Source organism: Natator depressus, chromosome 3, assembly GCF_965152275.1.
Source record: "Natator depressus isolate rNatDep1 chromosome 3, rNatDep2.hap1, whole genome shotgun sequence".
In the NCBI taxonomy this organism is placed as follows: domain Eukaryota; kingdom Metazoa; phylum Chordata; order Testudines; family Cheloniidae; genus Natator; species Natator depressus.
The window spans coordinates 89,913,692-89,939,572 of record NC_134236.1 but is presented as its reverse complement, the minus strand read 5'-3'; the positions used below and the strand labels follow the sequence as shown (position 1 = coordinate 89,939,572).

The 25,881-nt window shown below is 47.8% G+C and overlaps 1 protein-coding gene and 1 pseudogene across 2 annotated transcripts in view; both read right to left on the bottom strand.

The window, feature by feature from the left end:
- The window catches only part of LOC141984847 (dermatan-sulfate epimerase-like), a 308,715-nt gene that overhangs the window by 55,514 nt on the left and 227,320 nt on the right, over positions 1–25,881 (bottom strand). Inside the window, exon 13 of one of the 2 annotated variants that reach the window (XM_074948284.1) lies at positions 22,244–23,346. The exons of the other annotated variant lie outside the window; for it this stretch is intronic. Coding sequence (XP_074804385.1) covers positions 23,243–23,346 — 104 coding nt within the window. The 3' untranslated portion in view covers positions 22,244–23,242. Of the gene's footprint in view, positions 1–22,243; positions 23,347–25,881 lie in introns of those variants that run through there. 2 annotated transcript variants of the gene reach the window in all.
- LOC141983956 (transmembrane protein 250-like) lies at positions 13,992–14,413 on the bottom strand (annotated as a pseudogene).

Genomic DNA, 25,881 nt, shown 5'->3' with positions numbered 1-25,881 from the left:
CGCACCAACCCGTGACCCATCTCATAGATGAGTAGATCGCTTTGGAAGTGGCGGGCCCGCTCGTAGGCCGCAGCACCGCGCCTGCCTTGCCCTTTGCCCTCCTTTATAAGGGCCCTTGTGGTCCGAAAAATTTGCTCAAAATTCCCCCAGAGCTGAAGAGCCAGCTGTACCCTATTGCGGGCGCCACGGGTGTGTTCTAAGAACTTCCGTAGTGCATGCCGCAGCTCATGGGGGGGTGGGGTTACGATTTCCGGGGTATTCCCTGGTGGGGCTCTTAATACAGCCTCGTGGTCCGCTAAGGCGGGTAGGCAGGGTGCGGACCACCGACGGGGCGTCTGACAGGCTGGGGTTATTAAATCCATTTCGCGCCTTGGGGTGGAAGGGGATGGCGGGGGAAAAATTGCAACTCCTAATGGGTCGCGACTAGAAAGTGCAAAGACTGCTCCCTGGGGGGAATCTGCAAAAGGCAGAAAAAAAACAACCCCAGGGGCGGCAATAGCATTACAGGAGGAGGTAAACTGGGTGGGGACAGGGGTGGGGGCAGGGGCAGAGGTAAGGCTCTGGGGTTCAGGAGGCAAGCAGCTAAAGGAAGGTGCCTCCTGAGCAGAGTCAAGGGTTAAGGGGTAAGGGAGGGGGCTCCCAGTAATGCTAGGCGCTGGCTCCGTGGTGGTCTTGGCGGCCATGGCATCAGGTGGTGGACCTCCTTCTGCAGGGTGCTCGCCCGGGAAGGCAATTAGGGGGAGGGAGCATGGGGAAAGGGGGGCTGGGGTGAGGTTGCCCAGCTCGAGGCCAGCCGGCAGTAGATCACCCTCTCCCTGGGTGACCGGGGTCAAATCTAGGGCCTCAATCTCCGCATACACGGAGGAGAGGCCAACTCTTGCTACCCTGGGGGCTTCTCCTCTAGGGCCCGCCTCAACGGTCGCCTCGGGGTTCGTGGGGGGTTCGGGTGGTATCCGGGCAGAAGGGGTGTCCTCAGGGGTCTCGGAGGGGAGGGTCTCCCGTGGAGGGGGGATTCTGCCCTCCAATGCCAGTCTGTCTTCCCCTCCCGACACCAGCGGATGGATCTCACTCGTGGCCATAGTGGAGGGCTCAATATCAGTGCCTCCCTTCCTGGTCTTCCGGGGGGCTTCCGCGTCGGATGGATGCAGCGGAGCTCGAGCCTTCCGCTTGCCTCACTTCCCCTGGACTAGGGTCCAGCCCTCCATAGCGTCGTCTGGGGGTTGGTTAGCAGGGGTCGTGTCGGGGGGCGGAGGCAATGGTTCAAGGGTCCGGGGGGGTAGCGGTGAGGCAGCATGAGGGGCGGGGGGTTCTCCTTGGGGCGGGCCCTCTCCTATACCCGGTAATATATTTGCCACACCCTCCTCCATAGGCTCTGCCGAAGTGGTAATAGCAAGGGTGGGACTCCCTTGCTCGCCCGGGCGTTGTAGGGAAGGAGTCTCCTGGGCCAGGACGGGAGCAGCGATGGGTTGAATAGGAGGAGGGTTGGTTTCCGGTGCCGGGCAGCCAGGGGCGTCGGCAACGACAGGGCCGATGTCCTGCCGGATCTCGGGGGTCTCGGGTGCCCCTCCCCCCCGGGCCAAAGGGCAGTCTCTGCGGACATGCCCCGCTGAGCGGCAGAGGTAGCACCGGGCCTCTCCAGTGGAATAAAAGACCCGATAGCGGGCTCCCTGGTAGGGGACTAGGAAGGACCCCTCGAGCGCCTCTCCGTCACGCACCCCCACTGGCGGTAGAAGCTGCACTTGCTGGCAGAATGAAAGGACGTGACGGAGGGTGGGGTCCTTCCAGCCCAACGGGAGAGGGCTGATGACAGAGACAACTTTCCCCAGGGCAGAGAGAGCGGGTAACAGGGCAGCACTGGGTAAAAAGGGAGGAACGGAGGTGAGGACGAGGCGAACGCCCAGCTCTTCTAGCGGCTCTAGGGGGACGAACACCCCCCCCCACTGCCAGGCCCCTCTCCACCGCCTCCTGGGCGGCAGCCTCTGAAGCTAAGAAAAAAACGACCTTCCCATACATCTTGGAGGCCGCCACAATAGCCGTGGGTCCTACCACCTTCGCCAATGCCTGCACGTATGTCTCCACGTGGGGCGAGGCGGGCACCAGGAGGCAACGGACACCGTGCCTCCTGGTCAAGGTGGGGAAAGGGCCCCGGCTGCTGGTGATGGTATCGGAGGCAGTGGGTGGGCGAGATGACGAGTCGGCAGGCAGGGGGGAGCCTGCCACTGCCCGGGCATACGTCCTGGGGGCCGGGGGAGGGACATTCGCAGAGCTGGTGGAGGGAACAGCGGGGAGGGGAGCCACGGTCGATGACGAGGCCACAGCTGTGGGGGCAGCCCCTGCCATAGAGGGCCTAGATGTTTTAGCGGGGCCCTTTCCTTTCTTCCCGCCCTGGCCTTTCCGGCCAGCTGGGGGGGGGTTCCTAGAATCTGGGGGGGCAGTGGGCGCAGCAGCGGCAGTAATCGCCCCGGTGCCTCCTGCTGCCGGTGCCCCAGCGGGGGCGGTGGCAAGTATTTTAACGATAGTGGTGGTGGGGGGACCTTGGGGGTTGGGCGGGGGGGTGGGGGGGGACAGCTGATATTATTAGAGAGGCCTCACCCCTCTCATTCCCCGCCATTGTGAGCAGAGAGAGGCGGGGAGACACCGGAAGGAGGGGGGGGGAGGGGGAAGCAGATTAACCGCTCCTCCCTGCTGGGCTGCAAGCGGGGGGGGGGAATGCCAAATGGGTTGGACTGGGGGGGGGGGACAAAAATCGGGGTCCGGTAATAGGGGCAAGCTGTGGGATAAGCAGTCCCGGGGGGCGGGGGGGGGGGGGGCGGGTGTAGACCCATGCACGTTTGTCCAAAGAGTCTCGTTTGGTCGGCTGTTATGTCCGGTCCGAAAGGCAAAGTTCAAAGCAAACAGCTGGATCCGAAGACAGATGGCAAGTTGCCAGCAGGGACGGACGGCGGGGGGGCCGTGACAGTTGTAGTAGTATTGGGGGGGGGGCACCGATGGATCGTGGGTAGCTCCGTGCCACACCCCCTGTGCCACCACAAACGCAATTATACCACAGTCAAACTCCCCCCCTCGAGAGTATAATTCAAGAAATTACTCAGTCTTACGGCCCCCTCCACGATGATTTGTAGCTTCCCCGGGTGATTTCCTTTGAAAATCTTCTTCTCCAACTGTGTTGGCTGTGTTCCAAGGCTTCCGGCAGGCCGAGAATGTTGTAAAGATAAGACGGGAATTCCAAACAAACAGCGAAACGGCTGGGTCTGGGGGCTTCCACTCCCCCCTCCGGATAGCAAAAATCGGCAATCTTCCCCCCCTCCTCTGGGGGTTTCAGCTGAGGCAAATAGCTGCGCCCAAGAGCAGGCGAAGGGGAGGGGCGGGTGCTGGCTGCAAGCTGGAGTCCGACCAGCACGTAAACGGCAAGAAAAAAAAACAGCAAAAAGCAAACCAAAACAAAAAGTGTCTGGCCCGGTCGGGGGGGGGAGACTAAGGCAGGGTCCAAAAGTAAGAAAAATCCAGGCCAGGGGGCTTTAGGAAAGAATAGAAAGCAGATAGTTAAGGAGCAAGCGAGGGACGGTCCCGTTTACCAACAGGGAAGGTTCCAGAACAATCAGGAACCTTTTGGAGATAATTAAGACAGGCTGATTAGAACACCTGCAGCCAGTCAAGAAGCTGCTAGAATCAATTAAGGCAGGCTAATCAGGGCCCCTGGGGTTTAAAAAAGAGCTCACTTCAGTTTGTGGTGTGCGTGTGAGGAGCTGGGAACAAGAGGCACTAGGAGCTGAGAGTGAGAACGCGGACTGTTGGAGGACTGAGGTGTACAACAATTATCAGACACCAGGAGGAAGGTCCTAGGGTGAGGATAAAGAAGGTGTTGGGAGGAGGCCATGGGGAAGTAGCCCAGGGAGTTGTAGCTGTTGCACAGCTGTTCCAGGAGGCACTCTAGACAGCTGCATTCCACAGGGCCCTGGGCTGGAACCCAGAGTAGAGGGCGGGCCCGGGTTCCCCCCAAATCCTCCCAACTCCTGGTCAGACACAGGAGGAGTCGACCTGGACTGTGGGTTCAGAAAAACAGCCAAGCTGAGGGCTGTCGTGAAGCTCCAAGGCAAGCAAATCCGCCAATAAGCGCAAGACCCACCAAGGTAGAGGAAGAACTTTGTCACAGAAAGGCAGAAGCTACCTAAGACCTTGCTAGCACCCTCAACTCCATCGAGGCTCATCTCTTATATGAGCAGATGTACATGATGGATACTAAGCACTAAGAAGAGTGATACAATTGAAACAGTACCAAAGTTTTAAATGAAGCTCTCTTCCATCATAATGAAAAATGTCAAGTTCTGCAAGAGAAATTGTCTTCTAAAAAGTGGCTCTGGAGTTTCAGAGATATTGTTTTTGTCATTCTGTTCTTTAATTGTAATAAAAACATAATTTCTTGATACATTATTCATAGTGATAGCTTCTACTACTCAAGTTAATATATCGTAGAATCACAGAATATTTGGGTTGGAAGAAACCTCAGGAGGTCATCTAGTCCAACCCCTGCTGAAAGCAGGACCAACACCAACTAAATCATCCCAGCCAAGGCTTTGTCAAACCGGGCCTTAAAAACCTCTAAGTATGGAGATTCCACCACCTCCCTAGGTAACGCATTCTAGTGCTTCGCCACCCTCCTAGTGAAATAGTGTTTCCTAATATCCAACCTAGACCTCCCCCACTGCAATTTGAGACTATTGCGTTAGTCCGTCCCCAATCCTGTCTTGAATTACACAGTGACGACACTTCCCATGTAATAACTTAAACTGCATGATAATATCAGCCCATTAAAGCAACAATGTCAAAATACAAATCTTGAGAACACATACTCACAGCCAATCAGATAAAAGAGTTGTGCAAATCTGAGTGGGAAATTATCTAATACCAATAACAGCAGCTTTCTTATGGTGAGCTGAACTGCAGTGTGTATCTTGTTCCCCTAAACAGACATGTATTGATATCCTTTTGCACAAGTGCTGATACTGCCAATAATATAGTTACTTCTCTCAAGTGGTGGTAGGCTAGGTCACAGATAAAGGAGATTTCTTGTAGGAAATTTCTTTTTTGGCACTTGGCCCACAGTCTTCAAAAAATTAAGCAAATCTTTCTATACATACATCTTGCAATTTAGTCTCATTGATGATAATGGAAATAACACTGGTTAAATCCTCCATATATTGACTGGAGATTCATTTAGCCTGCATAGCAAGCCCCCTCACTACTGTCCCATTAAAAAAGTAATTTAATTATTTAATATGGTTTAAAATATTGAAAATATTAAAATGGTTTAAATATTTCAGCAAAACAGATTTAAACGTGGAAGAGCAACCAACGCATTTGGTCCAAGATCAACAGAGTTTAAGAACTAAATACTGTAATACAGGTAAACAGAACTCAGGGGGTGGGGCGCTAATTCCTGGATATAAGTGTGTAGTTCCCACACGTGTTCATGTACCCCCATGGCAAATTAAGCAGGACACAGAGAGGGCCCAGGAAAACTACCATCTGATTCTATACAAATTATAACCTAACTATCCAGACTTCCCATAGGTATACAGTTCAAACAGCACTAGTATTTTCTGTTCCTTGCAGAACTTTAAGATGGGACAATGGGGCAGGAAATTCAGAAGTTCCAGTAGAGCCAGCTGAATTCCTCTCTGTCATTCTCTCCCCTCCCCCATTTCAACCATGGAAAACCACTGACCAAACTTCAGTCCAGTGCCAAACAGGAGGATAAAATACTGGGAAGAGTTCAACAGCACCACTTCCTAATTCACAATGTATCTAACATGGCCTACTATGGGCCATTACTTCACTTATTTTATTGTAGAGTCCACTGGGTAGAAAAAATGTTAAACAGCAGTTAGAGAGAGAGAGGGAGGGAGAGAGAGAGAGAGATTGTATGTTAACAAAATTTAAAACCGTTAAAAGAAACACTGAGGGTTAGATATTTTGTGGGAAAGGTCCAGTTTGGGTATACATTGCTGGTATTGTACCTAGGTTTGTGAATATGCTGGGCAAAAGAAAAAAACTCTCTCAAACAAATTGTGATTGTAAATTTTTACTTTGTGAAGTAAATGAATGCAACAAGCTCGCTACAAATGTTATTTATTTATTGTTCTGTAAGAAAATAAATGACATCTTAAGAAAATAATCTGTATTGAAACACAGTACACACAATATGCAAACCCATAGTATTAAAGCCGGGAAGTCAAATGCAGGCACGCCATGTTTCCTGGGCACTAACATTCCAAAATTAGTAATTTATCGTCATGTCATCCTAGAGTTTTCAGATATGAAGAAGCATTTTGAACTTTGCTTTTAATTCATCTCCATTAACCTCAACTACAGCTAATATGTTTGCAATGGCATCTTACAAGACAATATTTTTCAATACTAAGGAAATAATACTAGACATATATAATACTGAACATTTCACTGGCTAATTCAAATTAACTTTATACATGGCTTTAAGTTAAGCACTGAGGTCTCTATGTATTTAGAGTAGTATACAGCCCTGCAAGAAATATCAACCTGTAAGAACCTAAGTTCCCTCTAAGCTGCGCAGCCACACAGCAGGCTATTAAGCGCCGCACAGGCGCTCAGGGAACTCGCCCGGCTGGGATCTTATACTGCCCCAACCCTGGACTTGCTGCGGCCGGGGAGAGGTGCCTCTCCCCCCCCCGAGCCCAGGTGCTGCTGCAGGGAGAAAGAGCTGGGGGGAGTCCGAGTCTCCCTGCTGTAGCCCCAGGGCAGCCTGCACCCCCAACCGGAGCCCTCACACCCCTGCACACCAACCCTCTGCCCCAACCCTGAGCCCCCTCCCACACTCCGAATCCCTCGACCCCACGCCCATCACATGAATTTTGTTATGTGCACCAATATGGAGGTGATGTGTCACACAACACCTCCATATTGGAGCACATAACAAAAGTCATTCCGCACGTGTGTGGGAAAAATTAGAGGGAACACTGATAAGAACTAAGGGTTGCAAAAATTTTGCAACATGCTACAGGTAAAATAGCTACCTCAAAGTACTTTAATCCATTTATTTTAGGCATTTTTAATCTGCCCATTCTCTCTGTATGTAGACTTCTTGCAGTTATTTTTTCACATTTTATAATTTGTCACTTTTACAACCATTTATATAAAGCAATAAAAGCACAGTGCACTATATTAAAACAATTAACTGCAAAGTTTTGTCAATTTCAAAACAAGATTTAAATTGTTGGCACACCAAATAGAATCTCCATTGATTTTTTTTTCTAATTTAATATTTACTTAGCATTGAAATGCTCCTTCAGTAATCTCCTACTTGTGCTAACATTATTATCCTTAACTCCGTTTAGGCCCTTTTATCCCAAGTTCCATGGAATGAATAAGAAAGTCATTGTGGGATACTCCTAAAGGCACTCATTCCCAACTAGTGCAGACTCGTTTGTTTAAATATTTGCATTCGTTGAATGAAACATCAATCAGTGTCACCAAAAAAAAAATGTAGAACTACACAGACAGAGAAAGATGTCCTGAAGCACACAGCCTTAGTACTTTTTACTTCGGCCTCAACTGAAGTCACTTATTAAGGAACAGGTATGTAGTTCAGGATATAAAATATAGTTATTTTTATTTGTAAAATCTTTTCAGAGAAATTAAGATTAATAGAAGAAGAAAACTCTAGAACTTGTTTAGTCTTTCAGTTAGGATGGACCTGAAATATGTTTTAATTGTGTTCTCAAGCCGTGACAACGTTCAAGGCTATAATCCTGGAAACGCATTCACACATTATTTATTAACTAGAAGCCACAGTTATGGATTAGGACCCCGTCATGGTAGGCACTGTACAAACACATAACAAAAAATATAGTCCTAGCACCAAAGATCCTACAGTCTAAAGCAGTGGTTCTCAAACTTATTTGATTGGGTGCCCCATCTTTGTGTCTGTAGTCATTTATGCTCCCCCTCCCCCCGCGCACACACACACAAATACATATACTTCCACTCAGCTCTGAAGGCAGAGCAGAGAGCAGCAGATTCTGGCCAGAAGCCCAGCTCTGAAGGCAGCGCTGCACCAGCAGCAGCGCAGATGGACACCAACATCAGCACCTGGACACAGAGACCAGTTGAGCGCTTAGAAATTTATTCAATTCTAATTGCCATATAGGAGGTCAGACTGCTTGTTCTTAGGCCAGGCGTACATTAGGAGTACTTTGCCAGTATAGCTATACTGGTGTGCAATACAAGCAGAGTGCTCCTAACATGGACTCATCTTGTACCAGCAAAACAGAGATTTTGCCAGCATATCTCACACCTCATCACATCCCTACCAACACAGCTACACCAGCAAAAGTTTGTAGTGTAGATCTGCCCTTAGAAAGTTTGAATTGACCGGAGGGAATGAGCTGTTGTTGTTAGACTACATAAATAACAGTCAGGAATCTTGGGCTGGAATCCTGGATCCATTAATGTCAATGAGAGAGAGGAAGAGGAGTTATTTAAGTTCAGCGCCAATATGGACACAAGAACAAATGGATATAAACTGGCCATCAACAAGTCTAGGCTTGAAATTAGATGAAGGCTTGTAACCATCAGAGGAGTGAAGTTCTGGAATAGTCGTCCAAGTAGAGCAGTGGGGGCAAAAACCTAACTGGCTTCAAGCCTGAGCTTGATAAGTTTATGGAGGGGTTGGAATGATGAGACTGCCTACTGTGGTGTGGCCCATCGGCGACTGCCTGTAGCAAATATTCCCAGCCGCTGAAGATGGGGAGGGCTCTGAGTTACTACAGAGAATTCTTTCCTGGTGTCTGGCTGGTGGATCTTGCCCATATGCTCAGGGTCTAACTGACTGCCATATTTGGGATCAAGAAGGAATTTTCCTCTGGGTCAGATTGTCAGACACGCCTTCCTCTGCAGCATGGGTCACTTGCAGGTATAAACTAGAGTAAATAGTGGATTCTTTGTAACTTGCAGTCTTTAAATCATGATTTGGGGACTTCAGTAACTCTGTCAGAGGTTAGGGGTCTATTATAGGAGTGGATGGGTGAGGTTCTCTGACCTGCAATGTGCAGGTCAGACTAGGGAATCACGGTAGTTAGAGCCCTGCGCTGATACAAAATTTGAATCTGTGATACACAAACATGATCCACAGATATCCACATCTGCGAATGTGGATATCCACAGATTTTCAGGGCTCTAACGATGATCCCTCCTGGCCTTAAAGTCTATGAGTTTATGAGATTTCAGTGGAGCTACGATTTCACCCCTGGATTATATTCCTAGCTCTGCTATCGACTAGTGCTCAGGAAAACATCTGAAACAAAACTTAAATGCCCCATATTAATCTGGGTTGCTTTTAAGGAGTATTTAAAAAGAAATAACTTAGGGTACGTCTACCGATCCGGCGGGTAGTGATCTATCTCTTGGGGATCGATTTATTGCATCTAGTGTAGACGCAATACATCGATCCCCGATTGCTCTGCCATCGACTCCTGTCCTCCACTGCGGTGAGAGGCGGAAGTGGAGTCGACGTGGGAGCGGCGGCAGTTGACCCCGCACTGTGAGGACGCAAGCTAAATCAACCTAAGTTACGTCGACTTCAGCTACGCTATTCTCGTAACTGAAGTTGCATATCTTAGGTCAATCCCCCCCACAGTGTAGACTAGGCCAAAGACTCAGCCTGGTTACAAAATGCAGTTAAGTTCCAGAATACAGATGGTACCAAGTTTGTAACACAACACTGCCGTAACCTGGTTCTTGATATGGCTCTGCTTATAATGTAGACTGGGTAATTTTTTTAAAAAGGCTGGGACAAACTTGTTGCTGGAATATTACTTAAAAGGGATAAGAAAAGGTCTCCGACATAGATCAGTTTTTCTCAGTTAACCTTTTTTGTATTATCTAGGTTAAACCAACTAAAGTGGCTTGGGGACAGTGTTTTTTCTTTTTATAGCCTTTAAAAATAGTTTTATTGCTAGTTAAAGGTGCCAGACTGACAGCAGTGGAGACGAAAATCTTTCTACTCAGTGCATGGATATCTCATGGATACGAACTGTGCAAGTTTCTATATACAATCCTGGAAATGTGTCTCAATCTTTACCTAGAGGGATCACTTCTGCAGGGGGAGGAGATAATTCTGTTTATAATCTCATTCAATAATTGTTCTCTCTGCTGAGACTACTAATTAGGCCTTGTCTACACTAGAACAGATTTGCATGTATAGCTAAGTAGGCATACCTAATCTGGCTAGTGGAGATGCAGTTTATACCAGCAAAAGAGTGATTTCGCCAATATAGCTTATACCAATTTCCTGAACAATACAAGATATATTAGTAAAAGGACCTTTTTGGGCAGAACAACTGCATCTATATTTGACTTTTGGTGGCACAGGTATGTCAGTTAGGCTGTGATCCCCCCCCCCCCCCCCCCCCCCCCCCAATTCCTAGCTGGCAAAGTAATGCCGGCAAAACTTTTAAGTGTAAACCAGACCTAAGTAATAAATAAGAACATTTGTCCACTAAGAACTGAAACCATCATACTCAAGTCACCCAACCACCATTCCACAGTGGGAATGGTCTAAACTGGATTTATATCTTACATTCTGATTAAAGGCTTTCCATCCCATTATCATTCTCTTGAGCAAGTGAAATGGAATGCACAGAAGACTTCAATAGTTTTAGAGATCTGGATAAAACGTTATAAAGCACTAGGACTTTAGGATTAATATCTAAAACTCTGATTGTCTATTTTTATTCATATAGCATCTGAACTGTGCTTTGTGCACCCAACCAATGTGGTTTGCCCACAAGTAATTAATATTTATCTATTTCCTATGGCACTTAAACATTTTTGATAACAAGCAAAAATGGCAAGCCGGTCAACTTCAGGCAAATCATGGTCTTGCTCTGTGCCTTAGTTTCCCTAGCTTCAAAACAAGGATGCTCACCTTTCACACAGGCATTTTATGAGGCTTAACTCATTAGTGTCTGTAAAGAGCTTTGGGGCTCTTGGTGCTACAGAAGAGCACAAAGCTCCAAAGTTTAAAGTTTTTGTACTACTTTTAGTCATTTTGTCCCCACCTAACCACTCAACATTTCTCTAATACAGCCCAATTCTGTAAGGTTCTGAATGTCTCGAGTGGTAATGAGCAGCCATTGACTAGACCAGTGGTTTTTAACTCTGGGGGGGTCCACAGAGTATGTCTAAGATTTCCAAAGGACCCCGCACCTCCAGTCAAAAATTTTTAAGGGGATGCAAATGAAAAAAGGTTGAAAACCACTGGAGTAGACCACTGAGAGGACTCCAACCCTCAGGATCACTTCCCCAGTGGTTTGTTGCAAACTGATTTAGACTGGTAAGGAAAAATGACATTTCTACTCAAATTTCTATTGGCTTGTTTCCCAAAGGTGATGAGCCCCATCAGAGTCAGTGGGCACTTTGGTAAAAAAAACCAAACCAACCCATCCCTCTCTCTGGATGTGTCAATCCCCCCTTACATTTCCTGGTACAGCGAAATCACTGACTGGGACTTGTCAGAAAGAAAACATGCCACAGGACCTCTAGCTACAGAGCCATTCGGAAACGCAGTTGCTGCCTGCATTGGGGGGGGGGGGGGTGGCGGATTCAGCTCCAGGCTCGATGAGAACCAGAAGGATTCAGTCAGGCTCACCCCCACACGTGTCTCGGCAATACAGCCCATAACACGTCCCAAAGGAGCAGGGCTCAAGCACTTCGGTGAACTCTTCTCCCGATCCCCACAACAAGCCCCTCCCCGGACTCACGGCCCGACGCTCCGGAGCAGCAGCAGCGGCTGCGGCGGGGTTAGCGCGGCTCGAGAGTCCCCGCACTTCTCCCGGGACAAGGGAGCCGATCTTCTTCAGCCCCAGCCCCCCGCCCCCAACGGCGCCCCTCCAGCCTGCACCCGAGTCCCCCCCCCCCCCGCATTAGCCCGGGGCGCAGTCGGGACGGTCCTGCTGCCCCCGCAGCTGCACCGCGCATCATGCCGACGCTGCGAGGGGCACAGGGGGGCAGGGCCCGAGAGACGAGTGGAGCCCCCCGCCCGCAGCGGAGCCGGCCGCTTGGCTCCCCGAAAGTTTCCACTTCCAAGCCCAGGGGCGAGTTCCCGGACTGGGGGGAAGCGACCCCCACCCCCTTCGCCCCTTACCTCGCCCCCGAGTCGCCTCAGCTCGGCCCCGGCGCGGCGGCAGCGCCCGGCAGCCGCAGGGGGAGCCGCTCCGGACGCCCCCAGCTCACTGAGTCGGCCGGGCCATCCCCGCGGCGGGGCGGACGGAGGCGCCTGGAGCCGGGCGCGGAGCGGGGATGTGGAGGCGCCGCCGGGACACCCGAGCGCCGCCAGAGCAGAGGGAGGAAACCGCAACGTCACCGAATGCAGCTGGGGGAGGGGAGGGGAAGCGCCTGGGGAGCCCCCCGAGCCCACCCCCTTCCCCCCGCCTGGGCCCGGACATCCTCCCTCCCGGCTGGAGAGCAGAGCACGACCCCACCCCTGCTGAGCCCTGCCGGGCGCTTCGCTCCCCGCGAGGTGCAGCACAAACAAGGCACATGCCGTGCCCAGGGCCAGCACGGGCTACAACGCCAGTTCCTTTGGATCTACCGGGATCCTGCTGCTGCTGCTGCTTGTACCCAATCCCCACACTACGCCGTCCACACAGAGAACAAGTCTAGCTGCTCCTACTGACCCCCCCCACCACATCCAGACGCCCCCCCAGGAATCCCCGGCGCCTAAGTCTTGCGAAATCCCATATGCAGCTCCCGTGTCCGTCTTGATTCAGGCAGTTTTTGGGCCTAGGCTTCCAAGCTCTAACTTCTAACACAAGTCTACACTCCTACTGCACCTAAAAATTCTGGACCCTGTTCCATTCTGATACATGAATGCCACAAAATCCCAGATCCAACACACAGCTCCTACTAGATCAAACCCTCATTCCCAAATTTAACCCTCACTCCCCAATTCTATGGGACCAGCAGAAAACAAGTGTGGCCGCCATTCCCCCTTACACCATAACATTCCAGAGTCTGATGGGTCCTGGAGCAGAAGCACCACAAAAACCTAGATTCAGCTCCTGGATCACAACAATTTGACTTATTGCAGCCAAAATGTGAGATGTCAACACTGTGTTATTCATATGGAATTTCTGATCACTTCAATTTGATCAATGACACCTAACAACATAGATGTTAAACTGCAAAGTTCAAGCCATTCATATTCAATCTCCATCTCTCCAGTCACCACACTGTATGAGTGAAGTAGAATTTCTCATCCAAAACCAAGAACCACCTCCCTTAGCCAACAAAGAATCAAACCAAAAGCCCACTCAAACAGGGCATTTTTTAAAACTCATATTCAGTGTTTGGACAACAAGTTATACATGTGTTCCCCAATGTATGACTGAAACTGTGCTATCTTAGTTGAATCAGACTTGCCTGGCATTGTGTGTATTGTGTACTATATGCACATCATAAAACTGAGGATAAAATAAATACTTTGGAATTGTTGTCTTGCTTCTTTAGGCTGTGTTTGGTTGCAGATTCTCCAGTATTTCTCCACTCTGGAGGGCTGAACAAATTTTGATCACTCTCAGGCTCTTCTACTGGGATCAAGATCACATCATTTACTGTGCATGTGAAAAGACTGTGTCCTGACCACATTCTGGTAGGGTAACTGAATAAATAAATTCTGTTTACCTACATTTTCCCAGAGGATATTCTTCCAGAGAAATCTACTCTGTGATGTTGCTTGAGGTAGAATGATTGCTGAACTCAACCATAGGTGGTTGCCTTTTAATAGTGGTTGAGTGACAGTGATCACTGCATACAATCTGTAAAGTATTTCTTAGGATTCTTGTTATAGAAATGAAAAAGCTGTAGTTTCTGAGGCTGATTTTAATCAGGTTGTTCATTTTGGGGGGGGGGGGGGTAGAGTAAGAGTTGCCTCCTGAGCCCACAGGTGCTCACTTTATTTACATATCCACAAACACCATGAAACACCAGCCCAGCCCCCCCACTAGCAGCACGGTCAAGTGAATTCCACAGATGAGCACTTCATTCAGGAGGCTGAAGTCCACCCACCTTCGCCCCAACAAGAGGAGGAGAATGGAGAGTTTGGACTGGAAATGCAGAAAGATCTGGATGCCCAGGTACTGAAGGCAAAACAAGATAGAGAGAGTGCCACCCAGAGGATGGAGGTAAACAGGCTGCAGCTGAAGTACAGCAGGAAATGAATGAATCCGTACATCCATCGGGATTTCAGGTAGACGTCGAAGTTGTTGTACTTGGTGTGCACCAAGCGAGTGGTCCTTACTGGGCCACAGGCTGAATGCAGACATGTTGTGAGGGGGCCGTGGAAAGAATGGACACGGCGGGGAATGGGGATTACAGGCATCAGGCACCCCACAGGTCACAGAGTCCCAGAGCAGGATTTGCAGTGCACATACCAAATGTCATCCATTAATATGGAAAAGATTCAGCAACCTATGAATGTAAACTTTCTGCTGAATTTCCAGGAAGGAACAGGCCGTGCTGCCCATGGCCCTGGGCTGAGTGGCCACCACTACTGCGGGGCAGGTGTCCCGGGTCGCGGGGGGGGGAGGGGGGCCCTGAGGTCAAACGCTGCTATGCACATGTGCAGGCCAGCAGCACAGTGGGCAGTCTGATTCACTGCTGTATTGAAAAGATTAGCTAACTTCTGGAAACAAAAATTTGTTTAGGTCCTGCAGCTCTGTTGGATTTCACAACACTATTAGCACAATGAAGAGGTTGGATATTAGGAATTTTAGGATTTTAGGTTGGATATTAGGAAAAACTTTTTCACTAGGAGGGTTGTGAAGCACTGGAATGCGTCTCCTAGGGAGGTGGTGGAATCTCCACATCATCCTCCCATGTCATTTTCTGTAGGCAGTGGCTGGCCCGTATAGTCCGGGTTCTGTCGCAATTGTGGTTCTGCTCCACAAGGGCCTTCATCTGGTTTGCCAGCTCCTGTGGCAGAGCTCAGTCCTGGGCAGCCTGATTCATCAACAGCCGATTAGTCTCCTGCTGCACCAGAGTCGCCTCCTGTTGGGCAGTTGCTTGGATTCGGGTAGCCTCCTGCTGGGCCGCAGTGGCTTGTATTAGAGCCTTGACCACGTCGTCCATCTTGGGGATGGGATGGTTTTGGCTAACCCTGGTTTAAGTCCCCATTGTGGAAATCCCACCGCTAACACCACGTGTGGCAAATTGCTGGCACAATTATGATGGATCCCACGCTTCCTCTTCTGGGGGGGGGGGGTTCAGGGTGCAGTTTCCTGCCCCTGAACTAGGGTATCTACTGTCCCACTAGTAATGCAAAGAAGGGTAATGGAAAGGGAGGGACCCAGGCCCACCCTCTACTCCAGGTTCCAGCCCAGGAGCCCTAGGGATAGTGGCAAACCACTTGAACTAATGCTTCCTTCCCCTGGGCTACTTCTCTCTCCTGCTCTTCAGCTTGTGGGCTTCCTGCCCTCTCTGGGTGTTGCTTTACCAAGGGTCTTGGTCTTCTAGCCAGCCACGGCACTTCTCCAAACTCTCCTCTACTTCAACTCGTCCAAACTGCACTCTGCTCCAACTCCTTCCGACTGCTCTCTGCTCCAACTCCTTTCCCTGGCTGATTGAAGCAGGGGTTTTTTATCAGGTGACTGGCTTCAGGTGCTCTAATTGGCTTCAGGTGCTTTTAATTAATCTATAGAAACCTTTCTTCCCTCTACAGGGAATAAGGCTTCTCCTCATCCTGGGACTTACATATCTCTCCTGTATCACTCTCCTGCTGCCTTCTAGCTATGCTGTATCACAGTAGTAAACAGGGTCTTCAAGACAGCAGGGAGAGGAGATGGCAGGAGACAAAGCAAATTTACATTTCTGCAAACACAGATGAGAAAAAAGAACATGAAGCATCCTTCATCACCAGACTCCATGTCACCTTCTTTGCTGTTTGAATAAACTTTGCTTTGAGGGGTAACCCTCAAAAGAATTCACTTCAAAGGGTGTCTGGAATACAAAGGAAAGGGGCAGAAAACCCTAAGATCTCTCTTTCTCACACACACACCTAAGAAGACAAAGGAACCCGCCATTTGGTCTTGGGGGAGGGGGACGGGGATCCTGACCTGAGAATTTGGTCAGCCTTGCTGCTGGGAAACTATAGTGAGGATTTTACCTTGAACCAATTCTAGCTCATTAAGTTTAGCTACTATAAAGCATTTTATTTCTTTTGTAACCATTTTTTACTTTAATGCCTTATATTTGAATTCAACTTAAAATCCTATCTTCTTTTGTTAATTAATTTGTTTTACTTTTAATCTAAACCAACCCAGTGCAGTGTTTAAACTGAACTCTTTGGGTAACTCCAGTTAAAGCAGCAAACTTTGAATATTGACCCTTTACAAGGCAATGGACCTTTAATCTCTGAACTGCCCAGGAGAAGGCTGGACAGTGCAGAACACACATTTTGGGGGAAATTCGGGACAGGGAGTGAATTGGGGTCGCCCTGCAAGTAGTAACCAAGGCTGGTGGAAGTCAGACTGGTGAAGAATTACTGACAGGCTGCTGGGGTCAGCGTTGTTGGACCAGGGCTGCAGCTATACACAGACATTCCGAGTGGGACCTTCATACTGGTGGGCTGTTTGCCCAGGTTGGAAGCTACACTAGTAAAGCACTTTGAGGCACTCAAGGCTGCAGAGCAGGCAGTGACACAACTGCTCACTGCTCTGGATTGCACCCTGGAATGTGACAGAGGGGCAGTTTGGTGAATGAGTAGCCAGAGAACCACTGCAGTATTCTGGGCTGCTAGATGGCTAGTGAGCTGCTGAAGTAGGAAAAAATTAGAGAAGCCTCTAGGGTTACTCTTCACTGGGAGCCAGTCTAGTCTCCAGGTATCTCCAGACTTGAAGAGATAAAAAGACAGCTCACAGCTGCTTTCCTACTTCCCTCAGCCAGGGGCTGCACCGCAGAGAACAGCTCAGAATCTGAGCCATGTCTCCTTTGACTCCCCTTTGCCAGCACTGGCCTCTTCTCTGAGATTTGACACATTCTCGCCATGCTCAGTGCAGGTGTCCTCCTCGGCGTGGCTCCTGTCACCTCTGACAGACTTTCTGTATCTCTCTGCATCACCCATCTCCCCCTCTACTTTCAAATTTCATTGGAATATGTCATTATTTCTCTCCCCCTCCGGTTATGTTCTTCTAGTTTACATTTGGAAAGGTCCTGTTGAAATTTAATACATTTTGAGATACCATTTCCATAAACGATATTGTAGAAAACAAAACTGTATTGAACACTGGGTTCCAGCCCAGGGCCCTGTACTGCCCAGCTAGGTCAGACCCTTTACCCATATTGGAGTTTTCCTTGAGCCATTTCCTACCTTGTCTCTGGGTCTCCAAGTCTCTTCTCTGGTTACCCAAGGTCCCTCCAAAGCCTCCCTTCATGCTGGCAGCTGCCTTTCGTGCTCTGACTCTCCTCTGCTGAGCCAGGGCCCTGAAAGAGCCTTGTTGATCCTTACAGTCTCTTCCCTCCAGCTCTTTCCCCCACCTGGACCCCGTCAGCACTTAAACCTGGTTCTTTTTTCACAGGAAGGCCCTGATTCCTGTGAGAGGGGGCTTGTTCTGTAATGAGGGTTGGCTTAGCCCCAGGCCCTCCTGCCCAAGGGCAAGTCACCCTGTTACACGTGTTATTGCTGCTGCCCATGCCACACAACTACCCAGGCCTTTTGATTCTTTCTACTATTTGTGTCTTCTTCCAAGTACCCTCCTCTGCCTGGAACCCCCTTCCTGATGTGAGTTGCGTGGGCTCCACTTTCAGCTTAAAGCACGTCTACCATGAGGCCTAGGAACAATATTGAAAAATAAAATAGAAAGGTACAAAAGCCTCCAGATACTCACATTAAGTAACCAAAGCAACTGTATATCTTTATGCTGTAACCCTTGTACTCCCTCCTCCTTCCCTTTCATAGGTGTGATCACTCCTTATAATATCTTAACTCATATTGCTAAATCCTGTCAGGAAGGGACACTGGGCCAGAGCTTTTTTTGCAACCAAATTGTAGAGTGCAAATCAGAGAGAGGGAGGTAAAGCCAGCTTAAAGGTCACCTTTGCACTGCCCTCATCCTGGTGCTAATCTGCATAGGCTATTCCCTCTGCATTGTGTTAGCACAACCTGAAGGCTGCTCTAATTTACAGCAAGCTATTCTAATCCTCAGCCTTATTAGGGGCATCTTGGCCAGACCCCCTTTCCCATGCCTCTTGAGGTGATCTTCACAGGACTGGTTAAGGCCAGATCTCACTAGCAGTGTGACACAAAGCAGCCATCCCACACAAGAGGACCGAGCCCCTGGATTTTTATTACTCTGTAGATTGCAGGCACACCGCTGGAGCTGTAAAAACGCATACATGAAAATAAATAAGTAATCACTTACCTTTCTCCATCTTCTCTGTCTCACACACTCTTCAAACTCTTCTCCTAGCTTAGCCTCTTGTTGCCCTATTCCATAGTGGCTGTTAGCTGGAAGAGGAAACACTAGAAACCTTTCCCGTTGGTTCTTCTTTTTGTGTAAATTGAGCCACTTCTCGGCTTTATGTTTCCCTCTTTTTCTTCCTGCTTGTTCTCTCAGATGGTTTAAGCTAAGGCCCGCAGATAGGTAGTAAGTCAGATGTAAAGATAAACTGCAGCAGATTTCGGCGTGAAGGAGGAAACTGCAACATCAGCAAGCTCAGTCACTGGAAAGTGAAAAAGCTGCTGTGTGAGGGCAGGATGCCGTGGAGGCCCTCTTGTCCATACGTGGAGCAATGGTAAAGTGGGCACAGTAGCGCATCATGCCCTCAGCACAGCCGTTTGACACAAGCCCCTGAAAAGGCTTCGAGCTACAGGAAGAGTGCGGGTGAATCAGCTAATCTGCATCCTGCCACAGTTTCTCAAAGTTCTGTCAAGGCATGGTTAAGCCCAGGGGCGGCAGGTTTGTATAATTTTTGGTGGTGCCCAGAACGGGTCCAAGTCCCCGCCCCCCGACCTGCCTAAGGCTCTGGGAGGGAGTTTGGGTGCAGGACGGGGTTTGCGGTGCAGGGTCTGGGAGGAAGTTTGGGTGCAGGAGGGGTGTGGACTCTGGGATGGAGTTTGGGTGCAGGCTCTGGGCTGGGGCATGGGGTTGGGGTGCAGGAGGGGGTGTGAAGTGCAGGCTCTGGGAGGGAGTTGGGGTGCAGGAGGGGTACAGGCTCTGGAAGGGAGCTTGGATGCTGGGTGCGGGCTCTGGGCTGGGACAGATGGTTGAGGTGCAGGAGGGGGTATGGGAGGGGGCTTGGGTGCTGGGTGTGGGCTCTGGGAGGTGGTTTGGGTGCTGGGTGCAAGCTCAGGGCTGGGACAGAGGGTTGGGGTGCAGGAGGGGGTGCGGGGCATCGGACTGGACCAGGGATGAGGAGTTTGGGGTTCAGCAGGCAGGCTGCCCCGGAGCTGGGGCGGGGGCCAGAGAGGAGGACTCCCCCCAGCCCTCTCACCTAAGCCCCCCAGGCTGCTGCTCAGGACATCCAGCCAGGATAAGCCCCCCCATCCCCCCGGCCACAGAGTCAACTCAGAGACGCCTACCAGGGAGGGGGGAGGCTGCCATGCACCTCCTCCTCTCCTCCCCCTGCAGGTGCAGCAGCCGCCACAGCTTGCCCTCGGTGCCACTCCCTTCTAGCTAGCAGCAGCCGGGTAGGGAGCGCAGCACGGAGCTGCAGGGGACAGCCACCCACTGCCCAGGGCAGGCAGGGAGGCACGGGGGAGAGACCCGGCCCCGAGCCTTGGTGGAGCTGGGTCCCATGGGCCCTGAATTTGCTGGATCCCGGGCACCACGGGCCCATACAACTCGCCGCCTCTGGTCAAGCCATCTGAATACTTGCTAGTGACTTTTTCTTCCTGTGCTCAACACAGTCACTGTAAGTGGTCAGGTGCTGGTGCTGCTTTGATCCACAATGTGTGTCCTTCTCAAGAAAATATTGGTCATCAAGGTAATTTCTGTTACTTTTATATTACCAAAAAGAAAAGGAGGACTTATGGCACCTTAGAGACTAATAAATTTATCTGAGTATAAGCTTTCATGAGCTACAGCTCACTTCATCGGATGCATTCAGTGGAAAAACCGATGAAGTGAGCTGTAGCTCATGAAAGCTTATACTCAGATAAATTTGTTAGTCTCTAAGGTGCCACAAGTCCTCCTTTTCTTTTTGCAAATACAGACTAACATGGCTGCTACTCTGAAACCTTTTATATTATTGTGGACCACGCCTACATTTAGCCTTAATCTGCTCCTTGTTTCCCTGTATGACAGCTGTTGCAGCACTTAACTCTCTTGTGCCTGCTCTCCTGTTTCTTTCTCCCTCCTTCTCTTGGGATTGGTCTGTACCTGAAACCGTAAAGTGCACCCTTTCTGCTTGCAAGCATTACTCTAGGGTTTCCCCCTAGCTCCACAGGGAGAACATTTCCTGCTACAGCACAGAACTGATCTGTGTATGGCTTCTCACACTAGCACAACTTGGTCATACCTTATTTTTTAAACTATGCCCTCAACTTTCTCTCCCCCCACCCAAACTATGATGTCTTTCACTGGGTACACTATCTTCCACCGGGAAGTGGAAACCGCACTCACACTCAGGCAAACTTTACAAGCTAACATTAATCAGTGCTCCCATTTAGCCATCACTTTCTCTTGCCCTGAATTTCCAAGATGTTTACAAAGTGAAAGCCTCACTGCAACATCTTGAAAATTCAGATGTTCACATACCCTCCTTTTCACAGAACATGACAGTGGAATCCACCTACCTTCTGGATGTATTTGACATGACAGACGTTGACTGTTCAGCTACAGAACTGCTGATGCTTCATGCAAATATCTGAAAGATGCCCACTTAGGAAATAATACATGCTCTATACTTTCTGTATTTCTATTTATTTATATTATAGGGAATATGTGAATGAAAAGAGGCTGTGTTCTGGCAAATGTGTTTGGTCTTGCTGTTTACTCTCCATCTGAAGTCATAATCTTCTCATAGTGATATCATGACTATTTAGTATTGATAAGGTGGTAGGTGTGATGCTGTATATGGAATATGACCATTTATATAGTTGATATTACCACTATTATGCAATTGCAACAAATCTTGTACAAAGCGTATCATGTAAGGAGTCAATGGTAAAGTTACAGTATATCAAATATGATTAACCTGGTTAAATCCGTGGATAGTCTCTGTATCTCAAGTACTGGATATTGGCCTGGGACTTGTATCTTAGACATGTGTTCTCTGTTCTCTGAAAGCGGCACGGCTGGGTGGCCACCCAGGAGATATTCAAGTGCCGCCCAGTTGATTAGCAGAGGGTGCACATCCGGCAGCGTGTGTTCATGTGCTCCTTGTGTCAGTTGTATGAGGTGAATTGAAAAATACTATTTCTTTTGTTTACCATTTTTTGCAGTGGATATATTTGTAATAAAAAATAATAATATAAAGTGAGCAGTGTGCACTTTGTATTCTGTGTTGTAATTGAAAGCAATATTGAAAATGTAGAAAAATATCCAAAAATATTTAATAAATTTCAGTTGGTAGTCTATTGGTATAAGTGCGATTAATCGCGATTAATTTTTTTAATGACGATTAATTTTTTTTAGTTAATAGTTTGAGTTAACTGCAATTAATCGACAGCCTGAATAATTTTATTTCTCTTACACTTAAATTTAATTCTTTGAGTAGTGAGTTCTAAAATGCCTAACCTGTCCTGGCTGGAGTAATTATCCCTATGGTAACTTTTAAAAAATATACATTATAGCTAGGTTTTTGGTTTCTACTAGTGGTGCACAGCCACACATACCTCGGTGCACATAACATTTATTCTTCACATAGATGAAAAAAAATTAGAGGGAACATGTATTCCTGGGTGACACCCACCAGATAGATTTACATCAAGGACAGACAACTATGTATTGATGGCCAATTAAGGACACCACTCTAACTATGGGCCATAGAAGAAACTCATCCAATCCAATAAGCCTTCCGGTGGACGCCTCAGCAAGAATATGGGCAATAGTTGCCCCTATGACTCATCAAACCATGTAAGGACCTGTGATATGTTCATGTGACCCTGGAGTCCATCTTGGGCCAGTAACTTTCCACAAACAGAGGTTGTGAATGTCATTTGAGACAGTAAAATTCCATGCACGTGGCAAACAATATAAAAGAACCCCCGAGATAGGTCCATTTTGTCTTTATTTCTCAGGACTGGATATCTAACAAGGAAGCTTTGAACAAGGACTGATGATCCCCAATATGCTTGGGTAAGTTACACAGAGACTTTTGCAAGCAAGCAGTTTATTCCATCACTTCTATGATTCTGATCTACGAACACTGCAAAATCACTTGTATGTATATGATCTATTAACCATTTATAATGCTGCGTCTTTTCTTTTATCATTAAACCTTTAGTTTTTAGTTACTAAAGGATTGGCATCAATATGATTATTGGGTAAGATCTGAGTTATATATTGACCTGGCTAAGTGGCTGATCTTTTGGGATCGGAAGGACCCTGTATCTGATTAAATTGGTTTTCAGCAACCATTTATCACATAGTCCAGTTTCTGGGTGGTGAGCCAAGGGCTGGAATGCCAAAGGAGACTGCATTTTTGACTTATTTTTAACCAGTGCAGTGAGACAGAAGTTCACTCTTGTTCCTGGCTTAGTATAATCTAACCTATTTCTCAGCAGTTTGTTCTGAATTTGGCACTCTCACTGTGCCTCATTGAGGCGTGGTGACAGTAGGGTCAACAGTGTGCTAGGTACTTTCCATACACAGAGGAACACCCTTCCCCAAAAGCATGTGGTCTGTAAAAGGCAGAACAAAAACTTGGAGAAAAGAGGCAAAAAACACCCTCAAAGTGAGCAGGATTATGATAGGCATACATTGTCTTAATTATTTAAACCAAAATATATAAAAGCCATCCCCCTGCCCACCAATGTTATCTGTTGTTGGCCCTCAATCCTCAGCCACTTTTAAATGGTTGCCCACTTGCTAAGCCATGCTTCCATTCCATTTTCCAGCAGTGAGCAGGGCACACACACGATGACACAGGAGGCTGCTCTATAGATGGTGAAGGTATGATCTTGCCCAATGCTGCTGCAGTCTCTAGGTTCTCAGGTGATGGGGGCCACTGCCCTATGTGGCTGCCCATGGTATGAGTGATCTGGGCCACATCAGGGAGTGGCAGGAAATGGAAGTTCAGCCTGGTTAGCTCCATCACTGCTGCAGCTGATCTGGCTGCTGCCCTGGAATCTGGTTGCCGTATTCTCGGTGTGATCTGCCCAATATAATTTAAAGAGGGTTTATCATCTCCGTATTCTGTGATAAAATGCCTCTGCCCACATAGCAAAAATGTGACAGCAAAGATGCCAATGCAGTTTTGAACTAGTGTTAATCTGATTTGCTGTTTGCTATCACCTATGATGGCTCATTTTGAATGCTGTGCATGGTTCTGCATACTGGCTCAGGTTACGCTATAGTAAAGCAACAGTGGGTGGAAACTCCAGCTCTCAATTATAATTTTGAGGCACAGCAAGAGAAGAGTTAGAATATACCGTCAGGGCTGGTGCAGAGACTGGTACATGAACCACTCATTGTATTCACAATAGCTGATGAAAGGAAGCTTTTCTTAGATTTTTAAAAACACCTCTGAAAATTTTACTATAATTTTGTTAGGCATGAAGGGTGGAATTTTCTGAACTGCACTAGTGATTTAGGAGAACATGTCCTATTGGAAGTCCATTCCTAAATCACATAGATGCTTTTGAAAATCTCATCCATAGAAGCTTTGGGCATAGGCACCTAATTTTTTTCCTCTCTGGCGAGGATAAACTATTTCATGATTGGGTACTTTGTACTTTAACTTATTAGGAGAAAAAGTCAATGTCACTGTTCTGTATAGAGATGAGTATCAGTGCTAACCTCCAAAATAAGTAACTTTCTGACTGCCTGATAGAATCTGGTCTGGTCAGAACAGCTGAGAATTCTATACAACGTTTATAATTTGTATCTCCATTTGTGCCATTGCCATTTTGTGTGTTCCACCCTCTAATTTGGACAAGTGGACCAAAACCATAGCATGGTTTTGAAGTGGCTTTTATCCCCACAACAAGTATTTTAAACTGTGTCACAACAGCATTAGAGAAAACCATGTACGAACTTTGCGAGGGTGAGCAGGAAGCAGGTGGGATCTCCCGGGTAGTTCTGATTAAAATAGCTTTGTTATAGTGCTGATACAGCTTTAGATGTTAGCCTTTATGTGAACAATAACATCTGGTCAACTCTGAAATCTTTGTGGCTTGCGGTTCTTGTCAAAGAGATGCCATGGGTACCCACCATATCCTCAACAAATTTCCCTCAGACCTCTGCCATAAACTCAAGCAAATGATCAGGCATGCTGGCAGTATTGCTTGCTTTAATACCTGGAGCTATGCATGGAGGATTCCTCAGCCTGTGCTATAAAGAAGCAATTAAACTGTATAATGGCAAGTTTTATAATGGCAATACCAGAGTCTGTCTAACTTCCTGGATTTCAACTTATTTTTCATGATCCTGTTTTTAATCACTATTCCTATTTATTTAGACTGTTTATGCTCAATGAAAATAAAAGCAATATTTGCTTCCTGCATTAGAGGGACATAAAATACAAACCTCTGTGTTTACATGGATTTTTCCTGTGGTTCACTGAAGTCTCAGATCTGCCTTCAGATGTTCCACTTACTCAGAAAAGCAGTTTATTACAGGCATCTGGATGGCTCCAGGGATTGGTAACAGAATGTAGAGCCTCTGACCCTTACGTGTGCAGGTCAGATCCAGCTCAGGTTGGCAGAGAGTGGTCCTCCTGAAGTTCTGACGGGCAGGTATGCAAACACACCAAAATAACCCCCACAGAGAGAGGGTAAGGACTGGCTGGGCCTTAATAATACGTAGTGTACTTCCCTTCCTAGAAGTTATCCCCCTAGGTTGGATGTGAGGCACATTGGCACGGTGCACAGAGAAGCCCGCACAGCTGCAGCTTGTCTGTAGCTGTTCTGCAGGAAAGAGAAGGCCTCAATGTCCGTGACTATCACTCTCACATCCTTCCGGCACCCCTAAACATTTTTCACAATTTGCCTGGGTTGCTTACCTGTGGGTGACAGTTCAAGATAACAATTTTGCAGATTCATTCCAACTTCCACCTCGAGTTTTTTCTCCAATCTCTTTTCTGAGCGCTGAAAAGGGGGTGGAGAAAGGTGGGGGCCAGCTAGCTGTAGACATCCTGATCTAGTCTCCTTTCAGTTCTTAATGCCAACGGAGTTAAAATGAAATACAAGCTTCCCCCAAATATGTGTATAATAAGTAGATTATCCTGGTTGAAAAAATAAGGCATTTAATCTGCCAAGTGAGCAAAGCTATTTTAATATTAACACCATACTGTTCCTTCTGTAGGACTGAGTAGTAGCTGGCTGCCTTGAGCCACAGCTTTTACGCAAACTTTGCCAACATATGCAGTTTCTAAAGCACTGCACTTTGGAGTACTTCTGCAAATAAGGATTCCTTGCCTAGGGAAACAGCATCTTCATGTCAAATCAATAGCTGCTATGTTGTATTTTGTAGTCTATTTCCTTTTCTGTACCAGAGGTTAACTCCCTCTTTTTAAAAAGTGATATGAATGAAACTCATTAAATACAAGATACTGCAGAACATATAAACTATGCACAGAAGAAGTATATTTACACTTACTGCATTCCTCTCCTATGTGGTGACAGTTCAATATTGATGTTCAGGGTGGGAAACAATTCGGCTCTGATTGCTGGCATCTCTTTACTAACTT